We start from the raw sequence: 22,244 nt of genomic DNA on the forward strand, positions 1-22,244 counted from the left end.
TTGAACTTCATTTCATATGCAATCCGAACATGTTGTTGAACAAAATCAAGATAGGTGACCTTTAAATTATTGTTTAATACAACAACTACTCTTTTCGATTAATCCTGAGGGATTACTAACTCTTTTACTAACTATTTGCAACGTGACAATTCGTCCACAAAACCCCCCCTTTTTATTTGAATCATTTCATTTGAACAATTGTTTACAAAAGTCCTTGTGTTCGACCCGGATTTACCGAATTTACTATACTGCATGCGATCAGGTTCACTGCATGTAAGTGTGTTGTAGTCAGTCTTTTCGTAATTTGTGTTTATAAATTTTATTACTCGATTTAACATATCAATCACATAAAAATCGAAACTTGTAAGCATAGTGAATGACGACAAACAGTATTGTGATTTCGGATCGTAAACTCAAAATTTTGAAGTGTTAATTTTATTAATGAGAAAACAATAAATTAAATAAGGTTATAATATGCTTTGTATCTATAAGCCAATAGTTAAAGTTTAATTCTAAGTCTAATAAGATAAAATTAAAAAAACTAATTTAATAAAATAACAAAATTAAAAGGACACGTGTCGATCAAGGATTAAGACATGTGTCATTTCAAGAATATCTCAATCCTATGTTAGTTTATTGGTAGATTTATATTAAGATTTTAAAAGTAACTGTACTATTATTCTTATTTAAAATTTTTTGATTAATGACACATATAAGAAAAATAAAACATGTAAGAATATAATCTTTATAGTAAACACATATAACATTGTCATATTCTATTTGAAATATTTAAAATATGTTTTATATAAAAATAATATTTCTAAAGTGTAACATAAGAATATAATACACACTGTGTAACAATAAAACAAATAAAAAGATAATGACCTATTATGATTTTTAATATTCATATATCGTTAAGTATGTTAAAATCTACGACTTTGATGAACATATTATGATTTTGCAATATTCAAATATCGCTAAACATGTCACTAGTAAACAACTTTGATTAACATATTTTTAAAAATTATCTCAGAATAAAACTCAAAATTTTAATATATAAATCAAATTTTTATAACTAAAGTAGTAAACTACATTTTGAACCATAATAAATTAACCTATAATATTGATAACGTCGTAAACCTGCGTATTAGACATGAGCCAAAAATCTAATATATTATGTACCTATATAAAAGTGGTTATTTATTAAACAAACGAATGCCTTCTTCTTTTGTTTAAATCCGTATAATATTCGCCAATAAGTCAAATAAAAGAACTTTTCAAACGTAATAATCTTTTTTGAACAGCAATTTAAGTGTGGCTTAAACCAACGTCGACACCTTCCGATTCATATACTAAATGAAGTTTACAAATTTTATTTACACTACAGTTTAAACTTTTGAATAAATCATCCACGATTACGCGTTATGCATATACACTTTTAGTCTATGTAATGTAAATCTTAGAGGGTGTTTGGTTCATGGAATTCTTTGGAATTGGAATGTTGAATTCCTTCATATAAACTTGTTTGGTTTGAAAAATAATGGAATTGGAATTCAAAACTTTCCATTAAATTCCTTAAAACAAAGAATTTACAATTCCTTCAATAAACTCATGGAATGTTTTGAATTCCAATGGAATTCAATCAATTTGACAAAAAAGCCCCAAAAATTATACATACCCTTCTCTTCTTCAGCTTTATACTTCTGACGCATGAGCAGCTATCACATCACCAATCACCACCATGGCAGCCGCAGCCACCACCACCATGGCAGCCACCAACCACCGCCATGGCAGCCACCACCAACAGCTAGCACATCGGTGACACACTGACCACCACCGTTATCAATCAACTAAATACACATTTTAGACTACACCACCGCCACCAACCACCTAACCCAGTACTATTGTGTGCTATATTTTTCTCTCTTTTTTTTTTAATTTGATTGAAAAGATGCAATTTGTTTCATAAATATGTGATGATTTTGAAACTCAATTGGAAAATGATTTTGTTTTTGTTGGTGGGAGTGATGCAGAGAAAAGTAAGTAAGTAAGTAAGTAAGTAAGTAACTGCTCAGTGCCGTCTTTCGCGGGTTTTGAGCCCCAATACCTCGATGGTGTATGAGGAAGTTAAGATGTAGGCAGACCTTACCTCTACCTAAGTAGAGAGGCTGCTTCCAGTTTCTACCTAAATGGTAAAAAAGGCCCTCCAACCTTTGCATGGGATGAGGATCGAACCCATGACCTCTATCCTTAGATAAGGACAGAGGTCATGAGTGTTTACGACTGATCCAACCATGATGAAAAGAAAAGTGAGAGAGTGAAAAAGACATATGATTAATGCTTTATTGAAATGGGTACTAATAATACTCGTATATAATTGATGATGGTCCAAGGGTAATTTGGTCATTTAAAAATAATTTACTTTTTAACTATATAAAACTTTTCATTGAATTTTCTCAACCAAACACATTATATATTTTTAAACTTTCCAGTTCTAGTTCCAATTCCTTCAACAAATTCCAATTACTTTAAAAACATTTTGTGAACCAAATCCTCCTTATTTCTACGTATGGTACAAAATTAGTTGTAGATGTGGAAACTAATTATTAACTTCACACGCACTTAAACATATGCTTACGAATGGTATAGATATTTGGCTTCATTTCAAGCAAGTAATTTGTATGTGATGTCTAAAGGTGAATGAATTTTGAAGTGTTTTTTACAAAGTTGGAGAAAAACCATGCGCTGTACTTCACGAAAAACCAGATAATTACAGTATTCTATAGCTATTACAATTTACAAATGAGAAATGTAGCTTTAGTTAAAATTCAAATATATTTTGATAAGTTTATATAATATGAATATAACAATATTGTTTACTTTATGTATTGTTATGTTATTTTTCTATTTAGTTTTAGTCTAGGCCCACACCCACTGGCCCAGTATACCTTTGGGCATGTCCCATGAATTTTTTTGCGAGGTCAAACGGCCCATTATGGAATATCATATTGAAACCCAACTGCCAACTACCATTCATTTTGGACAAAAGAGTTTGATCAATATTCAGTAGTAAATTAAATAAATCTTAATCTAAATTCTTCTTTATATCTTTATCTATATTTCTTTATCTTTATTTTTACTCCTTTATAAAGCATTTTGAGTTTTATTTATGACATGTCTTAAAAAATTAAACATATTTTTTTCCTTCCAAAAAGCCCTTTCACGATATTTATGGTTCCCAAAATACCACTCCACACACTACAACACTAAATTACCATATCTACCCTTATAACAAATTGTCACTCCTAAAACAAAATTCCGCTGCAAAGCGCGAGTATTATGCTCGTATCATTAATATCAATATAAGACCGTTGTCTTAAAATTATGATCCACCAATCACATTTTTTTTTTCAAGTTATTAATTAATCTTATTGAAATTTAATTTTACTTAGATATTGACCTTTTTATCTTAAAATTCTTATAATCTATTAGATTTTGTTTAAACTTAATTTTCCAAAACCTAAAACTAGTTTATCTAATAGAACCCATTGAACATTGGTAATTCTTTACTCATCCATCAATAGATGAAATGATAAATGCATTCATACAGTTTGGGTTCACATCTAAAGTTGAAAAGCCGTGGGTTTGATCTTTGGTGATGTCGAAATCATGTGATTAAGTGAACGTATTTCACCGGCATCAAAAACCTAACAAAAAGGTCAAGATAGGGATTTTCAGGGTATTAACATGGTGCACTCACATAAGACCAATAATTAAAGTTTTAGCATCTATTTTTATCCTTTCACCACTAAGTTATTATCAGTAATTAGAGGATAAAATATGTAAATAAAGAGAAAAATAAATCAAAAATGCCGACCAAAATTTCGAAGAAGTTTAGTTTTTAATTGAAGTTCAGAAAACTTTTGAAATAACATGTTGAAGTTCTGATGTATTTTTGATGCACTATATGTCGAAATGAATCCGAGGAATATGTGTAGAAAAGAATCAACTCAGATGGATACTTGTAAGTTTAAAAACTTTATCAATGAAATATCTACCCCATTGAATAAAAATAACACGGAGTGTATATTTACCCAAACTTTTATAATTTATTGATGGATGGATTTTGATAAGTCGCGTGGATGATAATGAAGATAGATCCTGGAAAGTTGGTGAATTGAGCGAATTGAGTGGTTTGCGTTTTATATCAACACCGTACAATCACTACAATGTGTACTCTTTTCAACCGGCCACTACACAGTACACACACCAATCTACTTCAAATTTTTATTTTTGTTTCTAGCAACTAAAAAATCTATTGATATGTTATTTCGTACTACTAACACTTCAATCACCTAGATTCCTATTTTAAAAAAAAAAACCTAAAAATTCCAAAATGTGAACATCTACCTACAAGACTACAAATTTTGTATAAAAGATTCACGTGATCCGTTAAGCCAAGTATTTTGATTATAGAAAATTTTGTATACAAATTTAGTCCGCACTATAAATGTTGATGTTTAACCGGATTAATTTCTTCTCAAGAGTCACGAGTACGACTACAAAATGAGGCTATTATGACAACACCGATAAGATGTTGTATTAGGCATTAAAAATCTTGCATTATTATTAATTCAAACACTTTACAAAATGTTTCATTAGCTAATGTAGTCTTTGGACTAAAGTTACACTTTTTCTAAATAAACAACATTTTTTTGAAATGTTGTCATTTTATAAAAAAATACAACAATTATAAAAAAAATGACTTTTTTCAAATTTTGTCATTTTTTTTTTAGCAGATGGTATGTATCAACAAAGTAAAGGTTAAACAAATAATTTGAAAAGTTAAGAATTAGGCATATTAATATGAAAACACAACATATGAAAGTATCAACTACTGTATTATTCATGATACAATAATCACATTGAAACAACAACATATGAATATGTTTTGTTATTATTAAATATAGTATTAAGCTAATCATCATCATGAAAATAATATAAATTACAGAAGTGTCACGATGAACAATGTCCAACGAGAATCTCAGTCCCTACTATTAAAACGATAGCCACCTTTTGTATCGACTATTTGTTATTAATAGGTTTATAAAAGTATCTATCTATTATTATTGTTTAGTACGTATGATATTAAAGTAACAAAAGTTAATGTAATTATAAAATTGTGACGATGAACAGTGTCAACGAGACTACCCACCATCAAAACGGTAGCCACTTGTTGCACCGACTCTTTCATATAAATATAGAAAAAGTAAATATATTGTATAATAATAGTATCAATTGATCTTATCCTAAATTTTATGTTAAAGATCATATGTGAAAGCGACATTACCAAAAAAGGCCATCAAATCAATTGCGAATTTACGTTGATGGCATGCGTGACCTGCTTGAAACTACCACCATGAGGTTTCTAAATTACTTTGACCATTTGGAGCAAAAGTGTAGTCGATTGTAGCAAGTTTTCTTAAAAACACATTCACTAAAATAGTGACACGTGGCTTTGTCAAATTTGGGGGTGGAGTCTCAAAAAACTTACCGATCGACTACACCTTTATCTATATAAGCTAGCATCACCCATCACTTCGCCACTCATTTCTATTTATATATATATATATATATATATATATATATATATATATGTATAAAAGTGAGAAAGAAAGTCAAAAAGACTTCTCCTAAAGCTCTCACCATTCACATGCATTGGCTAAACTTGGCCGATTGAAGTTGCCGATGCTCCTTGCCGATTTTTACCAAAGGAAAGGGTGTAGGAAACCGATTTGCCTATACTTGTCAATGCTACTTGCCGATGTTTTTTGCCGTCTACAGTCTTGCCCCTAACGAGACTTATAGGTGTGCATGTTTTAAAGTTTTTGGGAATTACTCCGTGACAAATTGTGTTTGATTTAAAACGAACGAAAGGTACCCATGCGTTGTAGTGGTGATGAAGGTGATGGCGGGGTAGTGATGTAATGGCGGTGACAGTGATTGGGCGATCTACCTAACGGGCTCCGCCCTTAACTGTACGGGCTTTGTCTTCAGATTTAAAAATTCTTCAAAAGTATATCGAATGACCTCTCTAATGAAAGAGCATGAAATTTTATGAACACACATAACTTTTATAATGTATCGATGTATGGTTTTTGACATAATTTTTTTTTAATGAATTAGAATAACAAAATAATTTATGGATGAGAAAAAAAAAATTGAGTGGTTAAGATTTGAAAGGAAATGGTATTATAGTTATTTTTGGTAAATATATACTCCATCCGTCCCATATTAAATGTCCAATTTTGACTTATCAAGTCTTTGCTTGCAACTTTAACCATGAATATCTTTTTTTTTTTTGTTATATAACAGTTTACGAAAGTTATATCAATGAAAAATATATTGAAACGTCAATGCGCCCATATAGACAAATATTTTCACGGTCAAAGTTTAAAACAAAAGACTTGACAAGTCAAAATTGGACATTTAATATGGGACGGAAGGAGTAATAGATAAGATGAACATTTTGGAGAAGTAAATATTAAAACTTAAAATATTAAAAATGGAATATTTACTTTATAATATAGTAAAGATAATTGAGTTGAAGTTACTTAAAGAGGGTTGCTCACATTTTATGAAAAAAATGTTAGGAAAATTGGAATTGTGTTTGAAAGTCCCTTAGCCACTGGATCTACAAGATTAGATAACTAGTGTTTGAGTGCGGAAAATCTCGAACACTAGCAATCAACAATATAATAAACACGAACAATATATGAATGGGATAATCGGAGCCTTATATTACTTCAATAATAAAGATTACAAGTAAGACACGAGCTCTCCCAACTAGAGAAAATGAAAACAAAAAGCTAGCGTGATTCTTAAGCATAAGGTCTAATCTCCTATTTATACTAGTAATTTCGGCCAAGGTCTAGCTAGACCACCCTAGGTCTACCTAGACCAACCTATACCATTGGTCAATTCTCCGTTTGACTAGATCGTTTTTGACTTATTACATACAAAACATATCGTTTTAATAATTACATATACAAATGACTTAAGATAAACTTCTATAATGATGTTGTCACCCGAAAACGCACCAACAGACTCCCCCTTGACATCAACATTTAGAAGTTTTCATCGATCTTCAAAGTTTTCACTTGCAATGCATAAACAATAGTAACAAAAATGCACAAACAGACACCCCTTGACTATTGCCATCAATTATAATAATCATTAGTTAAAAAATCTGCATCAACAGAATTCCATTTAACCAATTATATCAGTCTGCTGTCAGTAAGACTTGATCTTCATGCACTACACATTAACCTTCAATCTTTATGAACATTGTTTCATAAAACTAACTATAAAAAGAATTTCAAAGAGCATAAAATAACTAGTTAAACAAGAAAAAACATTTAAAAACCAAAAACCAACCGGTTTGAATCTCGCATAAAACAATTAAAAACCGAACAATTCTAATTCAGAACCGGATCGAATTGATCCGACCTACTTGCTTGAATCGAGTGATATATACTATAATAAATTTTGATTATCTACAACAATTGTATATATTATATTGCCACAGTATACAACTGTATAAAACATGTATTATTGTATAAAACATGTATTATTATAGACGACATCACTCCCTATTTTTAAAAGATTGCAATTTTTGATATATGTACGTACGACCTATTGTAGAAAACAAATACGCCTAGGTAGTTTAATTTAGTGGGGGGTTTACCGCATCAAATATCATATCATATCGTATATTTTTACACCTAAAAATAAAAAACAATATATATATTAATCTTTGATTGGTTAAGCTTGGCTAGCTGCAGGTTGAGTGTGTCTAGCTACAATACTAACTTGTTGACCGTGTGCAGGTTCTTCATCTGCAAATCGTATCCCAATGACCCAAAAAGATCACGAAATATCTGTCCCCCGATTTCATCCTCTATAATCCTTTCTTTTTAACCCTCTCATCCATTCCTCACACTCACACTCACACATTCTTTTCTTTTTTTTTTTCTTCCTCTCTTTTCTTTCCACCAAACACACATTGTCTTCTTCCTTCTTTTGGCATATATTCTCTCAATATATTCTTACTTTTCTTGCTGGGTTTCCTTTGTTCTAATTAATTTCCCATACATACAAACACACATTTATATTTTATATAACTTTTTTCATGAGTTCATCATCATCATCAAAAATAGGAATGAGTAGTCAATTAGTTAATCATGAACAAGATGAAAGGCCTCATGTTTTGGTTGTGGATGATAGTTTGGTTGATCGTAAAATCATGGAAACACTCTTCACCAACTCTGCATGTAGAGGTATTATTAATTTATTTATTTATCTGTTGTCATTTTTTTTTTGTAGTTGATTTAACTATAATATAACTCAAGTAGACCCACTTTATTCTTTAAGGTTTGGATCAGATCCATGTTTTAAGGTTAATACTTTTTTAGGATTAATATAATAATTAATGTTTCTTTCTGCATTACATTATATATGTTATAAAATTTATATGTTGCATTGCATTAATTTGGTCCAATTCAGTTTCACTACTACTATAAACTATGTTTTTGAAGATTTGAAACTTTTCTTTAACTCTTTAAGGTTTGTTTATTACTCTTATATGTGTATTGTATGATATATTATAAATCTTTAACAAGTTTTAGAACCATATGATAGCAAGGTTTGCTTTTTTTTTTTTTTTTTTTCATCGTTACACCAAACAATGTCATTCCTATTTTCTTTCTTATATATTTCTAAATTGCATTTCAAAAAGGGCTTACCGGCTTAGTATCTGCACTGCAGATCGGTATTGGGGAGGATTTATTGGGTGCATCTTGGAAAATTCAGGGGGTTGGGGTATAAATTTATGTTAAAAGTTTGCAGTGCAGATGATTACCCTTTCAAAAAAGGAGTTGGGTGAAATGAAGTTGAGAAGGAAAATTGCGTTGTCCTGCCTATTTAAAGTTTGAGAATAAATCGAGGCCCCTGAAATTCATATGCTAATGCTAACATGCGTTTGATGCATCCTTGTTTACGCTTTGATGTATTTGTTTTTACAATTCTTTGGTGTATCAAAACTTCAATTTAATTAAAAATTAAACATATATATAAATACCAGTGTAGTTTTTTTTTATTCCTCAGAAAATCTTCAGGACTTAAAATATTTTATGACTATATATAGCGAATAAGTGAGGGAGAAAATTAAAACAGATCTTGCAAATATTAATTAGAAGAAAATTAAAAACTTTATACATGACTCGCAATTTTTTATCGGATTCTATTTTTTGAGTTGATAGTGTAAGGGTTTGATCCTCATGGTAGGAGTAAGGCTGTCTACATCTCAACCCCCATACACCGTCTACAGTGGCGGCCCTGAGAATTTTAACACCCCGGTCGAACAAAGAAAATTATGCCCTAACTTTAACCGAATTCAAATATATAAATAACTTTTTTTATAAACGATAATTAGCATTATAATAGAAAATTATATATGCATAATAAGATCATAATTTTAGAATTACATACTATAATAGTTACTTATTTATCCGATGATCTATGAAGCTCTCCTAGCATTCTTCATATCAGATGGGTTAATTAGCTCTTCACAATTTATGTTCTCTATGTTTTTGTTATAAATAACTATCATGGCCAATCCACTAAGTCATTCTTGAGACATTGTTGATCGAAAATAAGATTTCAATAACTTTTAACACATCCTTTAACATATTATACATATAAATTTCAAAAACTTATGCCCCATTAAAATTTATGCCCCGGCCGAGATTCGGGTTTGCACACCCTCTAGACCTCCCCTGACCGTCTAAGACGGTATTGGGACCCAAAACCCGTGAAAGACGGCATTGGGAGTTACTTACTTACATTACATTATTTAGGCTTTTAATTTAGAGGGCTCACAATAATGGTCCTTCCACAACTAACATTACAGTACTCTGAAAAATCCTTATATTACTCCTAATCAACCACTAATACTATACAATACCTTCAATAAAGTACTAATCACTAGTTTCAGACTCATCATTTATTTGATTCTGCACCATTATTTTTAATTCGTTAGGGGCCGGGGAAAGGTAAAATAAAACAAAATCCAAAACTCGTTCGTGATGGTAAACAGAATGGCTGTACGTGTGCCGGTGGTCTGGTGGATAACGAGTTGACCACGAGTCTGGTTACGACCATTGCGAGTTCTCTTATATACAAAGAAAAATTAAGGTAAAATAATTTAAATTTAATTTAAATAATATATAAAAAGTTGGCTGTATATTATTAGGAACAGACCTACAGCCTGTAAAGAAGTAGGAAGGATAAAAAGATCTTATCGAATCAGGAGTTGAAAACAAGTAAAAGGGTCAAAAAATTCTCTGAGCTTTTAAGTCGCAGCTTTTTGAATTTACAGAAGAAAACAACATTTTTTTCTTAAAGTAGCAAGTAGCAACCAATGTTATTATATTAGTATCTGTATATCTGCATATCTAAATTTAAATATAAGTATATTTCACAATTAAATTATTTCTTAGAATAGTTGGTTTTATATTGTTGTACGTAAACAATATATATAGTAATCCATCACCCTAGAATACAAAAACAAAATCTTCAGCTTTGAATATTTACATTTTGTTGCAATAACAAGACAAAAATAAAATGGTACGATAAGTTTTGAAAAATTATGCATCAGAATTAATGTAAAAATGGACGCTTATTATGTAAAAATACCGTACAAGACATGTGTCAAACTCAAGATGCTTTAAGCCAATTTATGCACAAAAAGACATTTTAATTTTTTGAAAAAAACATTTGTCCCGAATCTCACAAGATCTACTACATTTACAAATTACGAGTAGTTACAAATATTTTTCAATAAAGTCACATGTAATAGACCAATTATACTAAACATCGTTTTCTCTCTTCCTTGTCACATGATACATATCGGTCTATCAGATTTTTATCACATAACTTTTCCATCCATATGGTCATATTAACTATTCAAGTTAATACAAAGCACATTCCAGATGAAAAAAAATACCGCTAATAATTGGTATTTCTAATATATGAGTAATAATGATATAATGCTTAGAGCAAGGGATAACGTACACATAGGCAAAAGTATGTATTGATCTCTTAGTTAACAAACCATGTCTCGAGAATGTCCTAGCTAACACACTTGTAGGCAAAAGTTTTAGGCACATTATCCAAATAAATCATCTAAGTTGTGAATGTGTAATGGTTGTGGGTGGAAAAGGTGAAACACAACCACCCTAGGGTCGTTCATTAGGTGGGCCGGTGTTGTGGTGGTGTGGACATCCCAAGGTGGGTGTGTCCATAGTGAGAAAAGCTAGAGTGGTTATTTAAATTTTGAATAATAAAATATACTCGTAGTTTTTAAGGTTGTTATTACGAAGATAATGTGGTTCTGATATGATATTAGCACCTTGGTGTGGTAGCATTATCATTACTATCATGTACCCCGTTTTTAATGTTAAAAATGGCGTTCTTTCCGTTTTAATTAGTTTTCTTTCTATGTTGTGTCATTTTCTACTATCTTCTCAGTTCTCATGTTGTAATTTAGCCCCTTGCTAGTTATTCATGATTAATAAAAGCTTTTTAATTAATAACTGTTCAAAAAAAAAGGCATGTTATGGAAACCAGTGGTGTTTATTAACTTTATTGATAAAAAAAGCTGTAAGATTTAGAAGGTATGAATGAATAGATTAGCTGGCATTACCACAGGAACTTGATTTGTAGCCCCTGCCCATAAAACGTTCCCCAAGCATTCACATGTACCTCTCATGCCCCCCCGCATCATTAGCTAGGACAAATCCCTGCAGCATTTTTTCCTCATGTTTTTCACGTTCTTTTTGTCTTGTCATTTTCCCCTCTTGCATAGTATTTTTTAGTACAAGTTTCCCAACTTCTTTCTATTAGACTATTCCTTCGATACCCATTTTTACTCCAAATTTGAAGTTTTGGAGATCAAATCATGCCTTTAAAAGAGGTTGAATATTATTTTCACTATATTTACTGTAATACTTTGACGAATAAAATAATATTTTTGTGTTGTAATGAGTACATAGTCTGATGACCAGTTCACGTGTACAAAGAGAAGACTTCCTAGACAATGTACAATGAAAAGAAAAAAAAAGAAAGAAAAGGTACAAGATCTTTAGTCGGTTTCTAAAATATGTCGTTCTCGGTAGGGTAGTAGAAGGCGAAAATTCATGTAAAATGTTTAACACAACAAATCGATCAATCACTTTTGGTTGAAAACGATATGATGGTTTGCTCTCACCGTTTGTGTGGTATGTGAGAAAAGAGTGGGGCTACCATTTCCAAAAAATTGATTGATTTGTTCTGTGGCAGTACCAACACGGTTACAATTGAAACATATTTCTCATAAAGACCCTAATGACAGTCTTAAATGTAGTGTTGTCTTGTAATATAATGTATACACCATTTACACTGCTTGTGCATTTGCCCATTGTAGTGTCGTCTGCTTGGTCACTCTTACCTCAGTTTCCACTTAGTGATTCAAGCTTTTATATTTACCTCTTAGTATGAGACTGTTTCAGGGGTTCTTGATAAACACTCAAATTCCCTCTTTCAAGTACCTCTACACCAACAGAATTCTGAAGATAAACATCAACGACATCACATTTAAATACTTAATTCTTAACGTTGGACTTGTCAGCACAAAACTAAATAACAACTACTTTTCGACTCGTGTTGGGACTTGGGACATGCCCAGATGAGACTAATTTTATTGAGGTATAGGGTTTAGACTTTAAACTACAAGCAGAGACATTACATCGTAGCCCATAGTCATCCTTTTAAGGGGACCATATCCTATCACACATAAAGTTGTAAGAACTAAATTTACCTTCAGACCTATCTTATCATTTATTTACCATAAGAGCATAGATGACTTCAATAAAATGTGTCATTTTAGACTATTATAGAATGTTCTAAGACATTGAGACACGTGTATATCTAAGGATAAGGTACATCGAGACTACCGTCAACAACAAATAATGTGGTATAATGATCACGCACGTAGATCCTGGGGGGTGAATATCGTATATTATCATCCCGTTTATAGGTATTTGTACTTAGATTGTCACATCTTATCAATAGTAACCAAGGGTAAATCACTTAAGCAAGCTCTGCTAGGTAACAATGGGAAAATACTTATATGGACATTTTGTGTTTGTGGTCAGTAACAACAGCAGAAAGCGGGCAAAAGGCATTGGAGTTTTTAGGTCAAGGAGAAGACAGACACGCCAACATCAACCACCAAGTAAGTTATCGTATAATCTCTCCACGGTCCTAACATACATACATAATTTTGATTTAAAGTGACAATTTGTTCAAATGTCATTTCATGAATGGACACTAAGTAGGGCTCAAAGATACATTTAGTTGTTACAGATTACTGTATGCCAGGAATGACAGGATATGATCTCCTCAAAAAGGTTAAGGTAATGTTTGTCTCTGTTTCCTTTGAAAGAATCATACCCAACAGCATCCTATATTAAGTAGTTTTCTGGTTCTCAGACAAAACCTTTTGTAACAGGAATCATCTGGTATGAAAGAGATCCCGGTCATTGTAGTCTCGTCTGAGAATGTCCCTACTCGAATTGAAAAGTAATCATTATTCAATTTTATTACAGACAAATCCAGTGTTAGCAAATTAAGAATATAATTTATGATGTCACTGATAATTATTTTCTGAATTATGTTTGCACGTAGGTGTTTGAAAGAGGGTGCTGAAGAGTTCATTTTAAAACCTCTGAAACCGTCTGATGTTAAGAAGCTAAGATGCCACATGCAGTTCACACAACCAATAAGGGGAAGGATTTGCATAGGAAGATAAACAATCAAAGGCGGTTCAGATAGCAATCAAGGGAACAAATTCAACTAGACTTCAATATCAAAATCATTTAGCTAAAGGATTATTCAAATATGAGAAAGTCAAAAAATCTATATGTAGCTAATGGCAAAATTTCTCTTTGGAACATTCTCAGGCATGCTAGTGTATCTATGACTAAAGCTAATAGTTTCTGTCCATGTTAATTCTGTTGCATTGGTATATCTTGTCAAGTTGGACATTAAAAATGCATCTAGAAATATGAATAGAAACATTTGGGACAAGCTCTGCTGCACTTTATGAATTCTGTTAGTCAACTAAAAGAGAAGTTAATGTATCTTATTAGTTGCATGAGAAGTACCATACCTGCTTCGAAGTATGGTGTATGGATGATTTCTTCATATTCTGTACCCAAAGAAGTTGAAGAGCGAATCTCCCAAGCATCATCACTTTACAAGACCTATCAATATTGTTGTGTGGTCCTTAATGTTTTAGATCTCCTTTTCCACGTCCAGAATCCTCTATTACTGTACTATCAGGAGAGAAGATGAAAAGTTATGCAACGATAAAGTGATAAACAATTAGAGTCAGATCTAAAGGTGGCAAATTTTGGCCTTTTACTTTCAAATGGGTTGATTTGGTTTATATTTGACCCCTTATGGGTCAAACGAACAAAATTTAAAAACCTGGTAAAAAATGGGCTGGACACATTAGAGTGGCCGAACTGTATTTAAATGCTTAAGCATTACCTTTTAAGTGACTTTACTCAAGAATGTTCTGAGAAGTTACTTTATTGAAAAAATGAGCGTTATCTTAAAATTTATTCGGTTTTATTTTATCATACTGGCCCAAGCCGATCTGAACCTGATAAAATCATTTACCCATTCTCAGCTGAACCCATATTGTCCAAAAGCATTTGACCCACCCATTTTGCCACCTCTTGGCAGAACATAAGTACATAACACAATACCAATGAGAATAAGATTAAAATGGATGTAGAAGTCTACCTTCATGCTCATTTTGGCTCATGAGAGAAGTTTGTGTACCATTTGAATGTCTGGATTAACATATACAACCATTTAAGAAAAAATGTAAACCATTTATTCGCTGACGAATTCTAATATTAAAAACGAAAAAATTTACAGCGATAAAAAGCATAAAAAATTACGACTTACTCTTTAAATTCTTCCAGTGTCTGGGGCATTTCAACAGAGGACGATCCCCCATCTGAACGTAAAGGAGAAAGTACCACATTTTGACGGGGATTCAGTTCTGGAGTTTTAACTTTTGATTCCTCAAACTGACTGTGGTTGTCTTCCGATTCTAAGACATCCATTGGTGTTTCTTTTGTTGAGGATGAGTAATTGATCTGATCAAGTGTGCTGCTGATGGCTGGTAGAGTAGCTGATCTATTTTCCCCCGTGCTAACACTCTCCTGAAATTGCATCGTGTGGGAATCTTTCTCTTCCTTAAAAAGACCATGAAATGACTCCTGATGTCCACATTCTACATTATTGCTTTTGCTAATATGAGAGGAGTGACTTGGACTAAACTGTTCGCAGAATCCATCTTTTACTGAGAAAAGATTGCCACTGAAGGCATCTTGTTCAGACCTTGAAGGTGGCGATTTCTCATTACCATAAACCTTCGGATTGAAAGCTTGATCAAATGTCTCTTCTGCCCAATGTTTGCAACCAAAAGGGGGAGACTTTTGGGTTTCAAATGCGTTCAGGGGAACGTAACCTGGTTTTACATTCTTGATATTGCACTGTTCTTCAAATATCCAATCATCACCCGGAGTTGAAAACTCTGACATCATGTTACATGCTCGTGAGGAAATGCCACTCTCCTGTTGCCAAAATTCCTCAGTACATGTATTATTTTTTGTGCAGATGTTATCAACCACTGGTCTTCTGAAATCAGCTTCAGGTCCCTTTGTTTTCCGCCTTACAGTACCGTTAAATGACGGATTTATGGTTCCTTCACGCCATACTGTGTTTAAGAAGATTAATTTAATTTGAAATCGTGAACTTATAATATAAGCACAAATTTTTCATAGAGTTATGTCAAATAGTCACCTGATAGGGACAAGCATGAATCTTCGCTGTGTAAAAGTTGGTCCAAATAATACAGTACCATGATACATGAAAATTGCGTCATATATCATTTAGAAAAAGTAAGCCAAAAAGCATGTGAATCAGATCATCTATCGAATATTAACCTTAAAAAGCTCAGGCATTCTCTTGCATCTTCTTTTTCAAATGAAGGCCAAGCTGAACAATGGGTCATTTCACCAAACTCCCAGTTGTCATCGCAAGTTGGATAACTGCCAATACCGATGTTACTTAAATATTTACATATCAGATATTACTTTGACCTCAAAAGAGTTGACGTACCGTTTCATGTTGGACGCCATAAAATCATAGCCATGCTCCATTTGGCGCTTGTATGAAGAATATGACGCTGAATACCATAAAGATGGTAAAATTACACAGCACAAAAAAAAATTCTAACTTTTTTAACAAGGACTTTACTTAAGGACTAACAGAACATGCCAAGAATTTAGGTATGCTGATTGATGAAAGCAATAGATGCAACATTAATATTTAATAATGCCCTCTATATTACCACTATTATCATAAAATTCCATTAATAGCTATCACTAAAGTGTAACGGATAGATCGATTAGCAATAACATTACTAGATTCATCCCTGAGAACACAAGTACTGTGTTCATTACCAATATTATCCTTTTTGTTATTTTATCTTCTATAATATCTTCATCTTATCCATATTTCCTTTTGAAGGAGATGAACACAGGAACGAACACAATTTTCATTGAAAAATAGTTATAATAACAATTATGTTATCTAAAAAAAATATGAATGGATTTTGTTACAAAAGAAGAAATATTATATTATTGGTATCTCATTCACTTAATAGTTAACTAGATAGCCCGGGCCGTCCGTTGGGCGGCATCGGGTATTAGAAGAGCGTTGATGTGTATGGGTAAAAGTGACGGAACCGTTGTTGATCAAATACATGCGCCGAGTGCCAATAGAACCATAAATTTTTTTATAAAAACAGCTAGTATTCATTTAATTCAATATAAAAACAACTGGTAAAATAAATAAAGTTGTCACATATCAAATACTATTCTTTTATAAAATAACTTAAAAACAAACTCAAAAATCAAAAGAGAAAAAAAAATTACAACGAAAAGAAAATTGAATAACATATATGCGATACAAAACTTTACAAAAAAAAATAACAAAAAGTTCATTAAAAATATTGTAGAAAGCAAAAAATTAGAAACTGTAAATATACAAATGGAATATTAATTAAAACATAATGTTGAACAAAAATGCTACAAAAAAGATAATGTTACAAAGTATAAACAAAATTGTAAAATACAAGCCAAAAAAGCAAAAAGCTAAACAAAAGTTAAGACTAAATGTATAAAATAAATGTTAAAAAAACATAAGTTACAACTCATATCTAATTTTTATGAAGTATAAACTTATAGTACAAAAAGTTACAAAATAATGTCATTCCATGAGATATGTTAAGGGTCTAAAAAGAAGAAAAAAGTAGCAATGTACCGGTACACCATCATGTTTATGTCACTCAAAAGAATAATAAGAAGGAATAAATGTTGATAAAATAAACTCAAAAGTCAAAAGAAAATAATAAGAATCAACAGAATATATGTAAACAATTTAATATCAAAAATTTGTTTAAAAATATAACAAAATTTTTAGATTTTTTTTTTTATAAGAAACAAAATATTAAAATTCATACTATTACACAAAAAATAAATGTTGAAAAAACCCCAAAAGTAAAATCTAAAAACAAAAAATTAAAAAAAAGTTTTTTTTATTTTAAAAATGATAATGTTTAAATAAAATCATGTTACTTAAATTAGTTTCATAAAAAATCAAATAAAACAATAAGGGGCAAGAGTATAAATATGAATCTGTTTAAATATAAAACTCCAAGGCTATATATGAAAATTATGTGGGTGCAAAAATAAAGGAACTAAAAGTTTAAAATTGAAAAGGAAGGGAGTCGAACCAAAGACCCCTCCCATGAGAGGCAAGGGGCTTTACCAACCAACTAATCTGAAGCTTTAAGCATATATTAACATATGTTTTATTTATACTGAAAATGCAGATAAAGACAAAATAGCTACTATTCACATTCACTTCTTTTATTAAAGAAGGTAATAGGCATCATCTGTGTGCTGCAAGATAGATCTTGTAGCTTACCCCTAATGTTATAACTTCAAAGCGAATGGATTCATGCAGTTTTCAGATAGTGATACATCACTAAATGTATAAATTTAGCAATAATGAAAACTGAAATGATAAGGGTGAACATTAAGAGAAAAAAAGGAGCACCTGAACCGTTGAGGGAGCTTGCTGCCTTTTCACTAAGTCTGCATATATAACTTGTCAGTTAAAATTTTGTTATAATAGATGAAAGTGTAGATACATCAAAAGCAGTTGATGAAGATAAACCTCCTCTTTTGCATAGGAACACCTTCAAAAGAGAAGTCTGGCTTATTGCAGTTCCTTCTTCCCGTCGGATTCAAAATACAGGAATCTAAATCACATGACCGGTTCTTTCGAGGCAAGCCACAATAATTGTCATCTAAGAAGCTAGACTCTTCTGGAAAAGCAGAGAATTGAAAAATGGATCATGCATTGTTGCAAATGGATAACATGTTACTTTATAAGTTCTAATGCCAAATGTAGCAGAGAAAAAGCGAAGAAGTATTACCATGCCAATTTAATTCATCGAACTCCAACCTGCTATCAAAACTTTTGTCATTGCTTAAAAAATCTTTTGCATTCTGTAACAAGCTTTCTTTGCCAACCACTGTTTTTTGCTTCGAATTATGGCATTTTTCTATTAGATAAGGAGGGAGCTCTAAACAGCTATCATCAGTTGCAAAATCAACACCAAAAGCCATATGATCCTGCATTGACATCAGAGCATACACTAAGCCCATGGACGTGTAAAATAACGTATTTGAGAAAAACAGTAAAATCAAGTCTATGTGTAAAAGACTCTAAGACCAATAAGATGGTCATCAGCCAACAAAAAGAACCTCTTTCACCAATTCAGAAAATTGATCATCCACGCTGCAATCAATGTTCTTGAAGGAATGAAATCCTTTGGAAATTTTGGGCGGTGCAGAGCATTTATAGGAAAAGTTTCTGCGACAACAAATGTGAAGTACTGAATAGACATTCATAGATATTCATATTTCTAACATGATAGTTATAAGAAAGAATCCACAATATAACAGTATATATATATATATATGATACAAAGGAATAAAAATCATATCAACATGTTACATAACACAAGTGCATATTTGAAAACAGAAAACAAAGGGCCTAAGGATAAGATATTTTATGGGTAGCTATAAGAGCTGGAAAATGCTAAATTTGAGTCATCACAGTCATTAGACATGCATATTTAAATAGGAAAATCTCCATTAAGACACCAACAATCAATTTACTGATGTTCTCCACTAGCTAAACTGGAAAGTTTGAAGCGTCATATTGACTATTTGATTAGGAGCAGGCAATCAGAATAATAAAAACTAAAACCACCCCGGGCACCAGAAGAAAAAACTATGAAATGTGTGTATATTTCTCAATTGTTCTTTTTTTTACTTTAGCACTGCAAAATATTGACAAATACAACTTTAAACCCAATAGGTACCTTGTGGGATGTTGTGGTGAATGTACAGGAGTTTCCGTTCCCACTTTCCCTAGACCTGATTGGAAATGGCATACTTCAGATGCATATATGAGGGTAAAAAAATTTGAAAGCTTAACAAAACTATAGCAATTCAGTAGATTTCATAAGAGTGTATTAGTATATTTAAAAATGGAACTTTATAAGAAATATAAAGGTGATTTTATCAAAAGATTTCAGAGCCATCATCAATTAACCATGATGTACCTTCAACAGAAAACGAAACATGATTCTCATGCACAAAATTTTCTCTTGAACTGCTATTTGGTCCATCATCACCAAGCAAATCAATGACAGACATCTCTGAGAGAAAAACAAGGAAATGCCGAACTCAATTTATTAGATGCGACTAGGAGCTGTTGATAAAATCAACGTTCCAAACATAATAGCTGCTAATAACCACTGTACTTTCGGAAAGATAAAACTACCAATCCATGTATCCTATTGTACGTAATTATAATAAGCACTTAAATAACTGAATCTATCAAGAGTGGACCTAAGAGATGCATGGCAAATGATTTCATAAAATGATAAAATAAATATAAGTAAAAAAGACAGATGCTTTCTTCAGTATCATCTACTCACTGTAATCAGTAGTTGTCTTCATTGGATATTTGGCTTGGTTCCGTCTTGAAGCATCAGGATGACTATTAGAATAGAAATCAAAGAAAAACCTTAGAGGCATGAAAACACCAGATCCAGAAAAAAAGAAAAAAAAAATTAGGGAAAGGTGAGCCAAACTACACTAGTACACATAAATATGAACATGTAATAGCATACTGCAAACCATGTATGTGTTCAGTGTTCAGTCCCACATGAACTCGTGTGTACAGTTTAGTAAATTTATCCTAAATATAGTCTTTGATAAATGAACATGGGTTAACATAATAAGCGTGGTGAAACCGTCAAACTGATCTACTGAACATCCATGCAAAGATCCACTTACTCCTGGGAAGATTCTGTCTCTTTCAGGTGATTGGATGCAATTCCTGAGACAGCTCAATCAATCAAGGATTCAACAATAATAGAACCTGCTATTTTTTCTACAAAATATGGAAGAGTGAGAATCTGTAATTGTTCATAGATACATACCTGTTTCCCTTATTACAACATGTTCAGAAGAACAGCCATTTTTTATTTCCATTCGAACCGCATTTGGACAATGTGTAGTTTGGTAGTTTGGTGTTGTACTTTTGCCATTTGGGCTTCCCCTACCTTCTACAGTTATGAGGCCATAAACAGTATCAGATAAGACATACTTGAAACAGATATTGTATAAACTGGAAAATCTATAAGGTGTGTGTGTATCTAAAGAATAGTGGTATATTTATTGCTTATATTTGTTGATGAACTTTGTATAGGTTTAATTAGCATCTTAACATATATCTGTAGCCAGTGTGAAGGCACTGATCTCTTCACTATTTTTATGGTAAAAACTACACCAAATATCTAGTAAAGTTTCGCGAAGAGATTCCACAAGTTGCTTGAACATATATGATACACATGACTTTTCCCATTCTACAATGGGATATAAACAAAGACATGAAATTCCTAAAATTATCACAAAGTTGCACGGCTGGGTAGAAAATAACACAGAAACAGGAGAAGACTGAAAAATGTACTGCGAACAAAAAAGAGAACACACAGTAGTAAAGCCACTAACGTAAAAAAAAAATAAAAATAAAAAACAAACAAAAAAAGTACCTTCTGGGAGTCTCGGACTGCAATCCTGACCATGTTTTGATAAGTTAAACAGACTGAGAATATCAAGTGATCTTTTCTTTTCATGACATTGTGTGCTCGGAACTTTATTGTAAGCATAGCTCTCGATCACACTTGAACTGTGGTCTTGCTCTTGTTTCCGTTTTCGTTGTTCAAAATATTGTTTTTGTCTGGCAGATCAAAAGGTAAGAACCAGCTAATAGCAAAGAAAGATTACTAGATAAAAGCATCTACACAAACTTTCTTAAAGGACATCCATCATGTTATAGACAAATGAAAGACATAACATACCTCTTTTGGGTTGATTTTCTTGACTTAAAATTTCCCCATTGAAGCACGGCCAGAACATTCCAGGACACAAGAAAAAGATTTTTCAGATTCAAACCATATAAATGAATCAGGAATTTGTATATACCGTTACAGTATCAGAGGAATACTACATCAACTTAACTATACTAAACAGCATTTCTATCAGAACTTTGACATGGGCTAATAATGACTATCAGTACGTAGAAGGATTAAAGCTCACTCTTATCATTTTAACATATTTTCGGCTACGGTATACACGTATAGTGAGATATACATCCTTCTTTACATGGTTTCTAATTAACCTTTTCAGGAGATATAGCTTCTCTTACTGGCATCGTATACGTAAACATAATTATTTATAAACTTCTTCTAAATCCCTTAGTCTCTACTAATCTCCCAAGTTAAAAAATGGTCCATAGTCATCTTCACCTTCGGTGTCGACCATTTTCTGTTGCATATTTGGGATACATCACCTAATATTCTAAAAATATGCTAACCTGGGTAAATTCTAGCAATCAAGCATACAATAGACAAAGCT

The 22,244-nt window shown here is 31.9% G+C and overlaps 2 protein-coding genes across 2 annotated transcripts; one reads left to right on the forward strand and one right to left on the reverse strand.

Moving 5' to 3' along the window:
* The first annotated feature begins 8,020 nt into the window (after positions 1-8,020).
* Positions 8,021-14,205, forward strand: LOC122608749 (two-component response regulator ARR17-like). The gene is made up of 5 exons (XM_043781840.1): positions 8,021-8,339; positions 13,254-13,333; positions 13,437-13,514; positions 13,610-13,680; positions 13,786-14,205. The coding sequence occupies exons 1-5, from the start codon at positions 8,192-8,194 to the stop codon at positions 13,907-13,909; spliced, it is 501 nt and encodes a 166-aa protein (XP_043637775.1). The 5' UTR covers positions 8,021-8,191; the 3' UTR covers positions 13,910-14,205.
* Positions 12,361-22,041, reverse strand: LOC122609298. Its single transcript, XM_043782350.1, has 19 exons — positions 22,009-22,041; positions 21,689-21,711; positions 21,380-21,567; positions 20,768-20,893; positions 20,622-20,664; positions 20,261-20,322; positions 19,883-19,978; positions 19,640-19,694; positions 19,017-19,125; positions 18,686-18,884; positions 18,424-18,574; positions 18,304-18,341; positions 16,300-16,366; positions 16,125-16,229; positions 15,982-16,007; positions 15,079-15,895; positions 14,911-14,960; positions 14,270-14,430; positions 12,361-12,665 (listed from the first exon to the last, which is right to left on the reverse strand). Exons 1-18 carry the CDS (start codon positions 22,039-22,041, stop codon positions 14,387-14,389), a joined length of 2,232 nt encoding a protein of 743 aa, XP_043638285.1. The 3' UTR covers positions 12,361-12,665; positions 14,270-14,386.
* Positions 22,042-22,244: the final 203 nt, after the last annotated feature.

Source organism: Erigeron canadensis, chromosome 7 (assembly GCF_010389155.1).
Source record: "Erigeron canadensis isolate Cc75 chromosome 7, C_canadensis_v1, whole genome shotgun sequence".
NCBI classification, from domain to species: Eukaryota; Viridiplantae; Streptophyta; class Magnoliopsida; order Asterales; family Asteraceae; genus Erigeron; species Erigeron canadensis.

Coding starts and splice junctions, on each gene's coding strand:
- LOC122608749 (XM_043781840.1), top strand. CDS start 8,192: ATGAGTTCATCATCATCATCAAAAATAGGAATGAGTAGTCAATTAGTT. Junction 8,340..13,253: donor CACCAACTCTGCATGTAGAG/GTATTATTAATT, acceptor GTTTGTGGTCAG/TAACAACAGCAGAAAGCGGG. Junction 13,681..13,785: donor GTCCCTACTCGAATTGAAAA/GTAATCATTATT, acceptor GTTTGCACGTAG/GTGTTTGAAAGAGGGTGCTG.
- LOC122609298 (XM_043782350.1), bottom strand. CDS start 22,041: ATGCCAGTAAGAGAAGCTATATCTCCTGAAAAG. Junction 20,894..21,379: donor CAGTCCGAGACTCCCAGAAG/GTACTTTTTTTG, acceptor TCATAACTGTAG/AAGGTAGGGGAAGCCCAAAT. Junction 18,885..19,016: donor TTTCTGAATTGGTGAAAGAG/GTTCTTTTTGTT, acceptor ATGTCAATGCAG/GATCATATGGCTTTTGGTGT.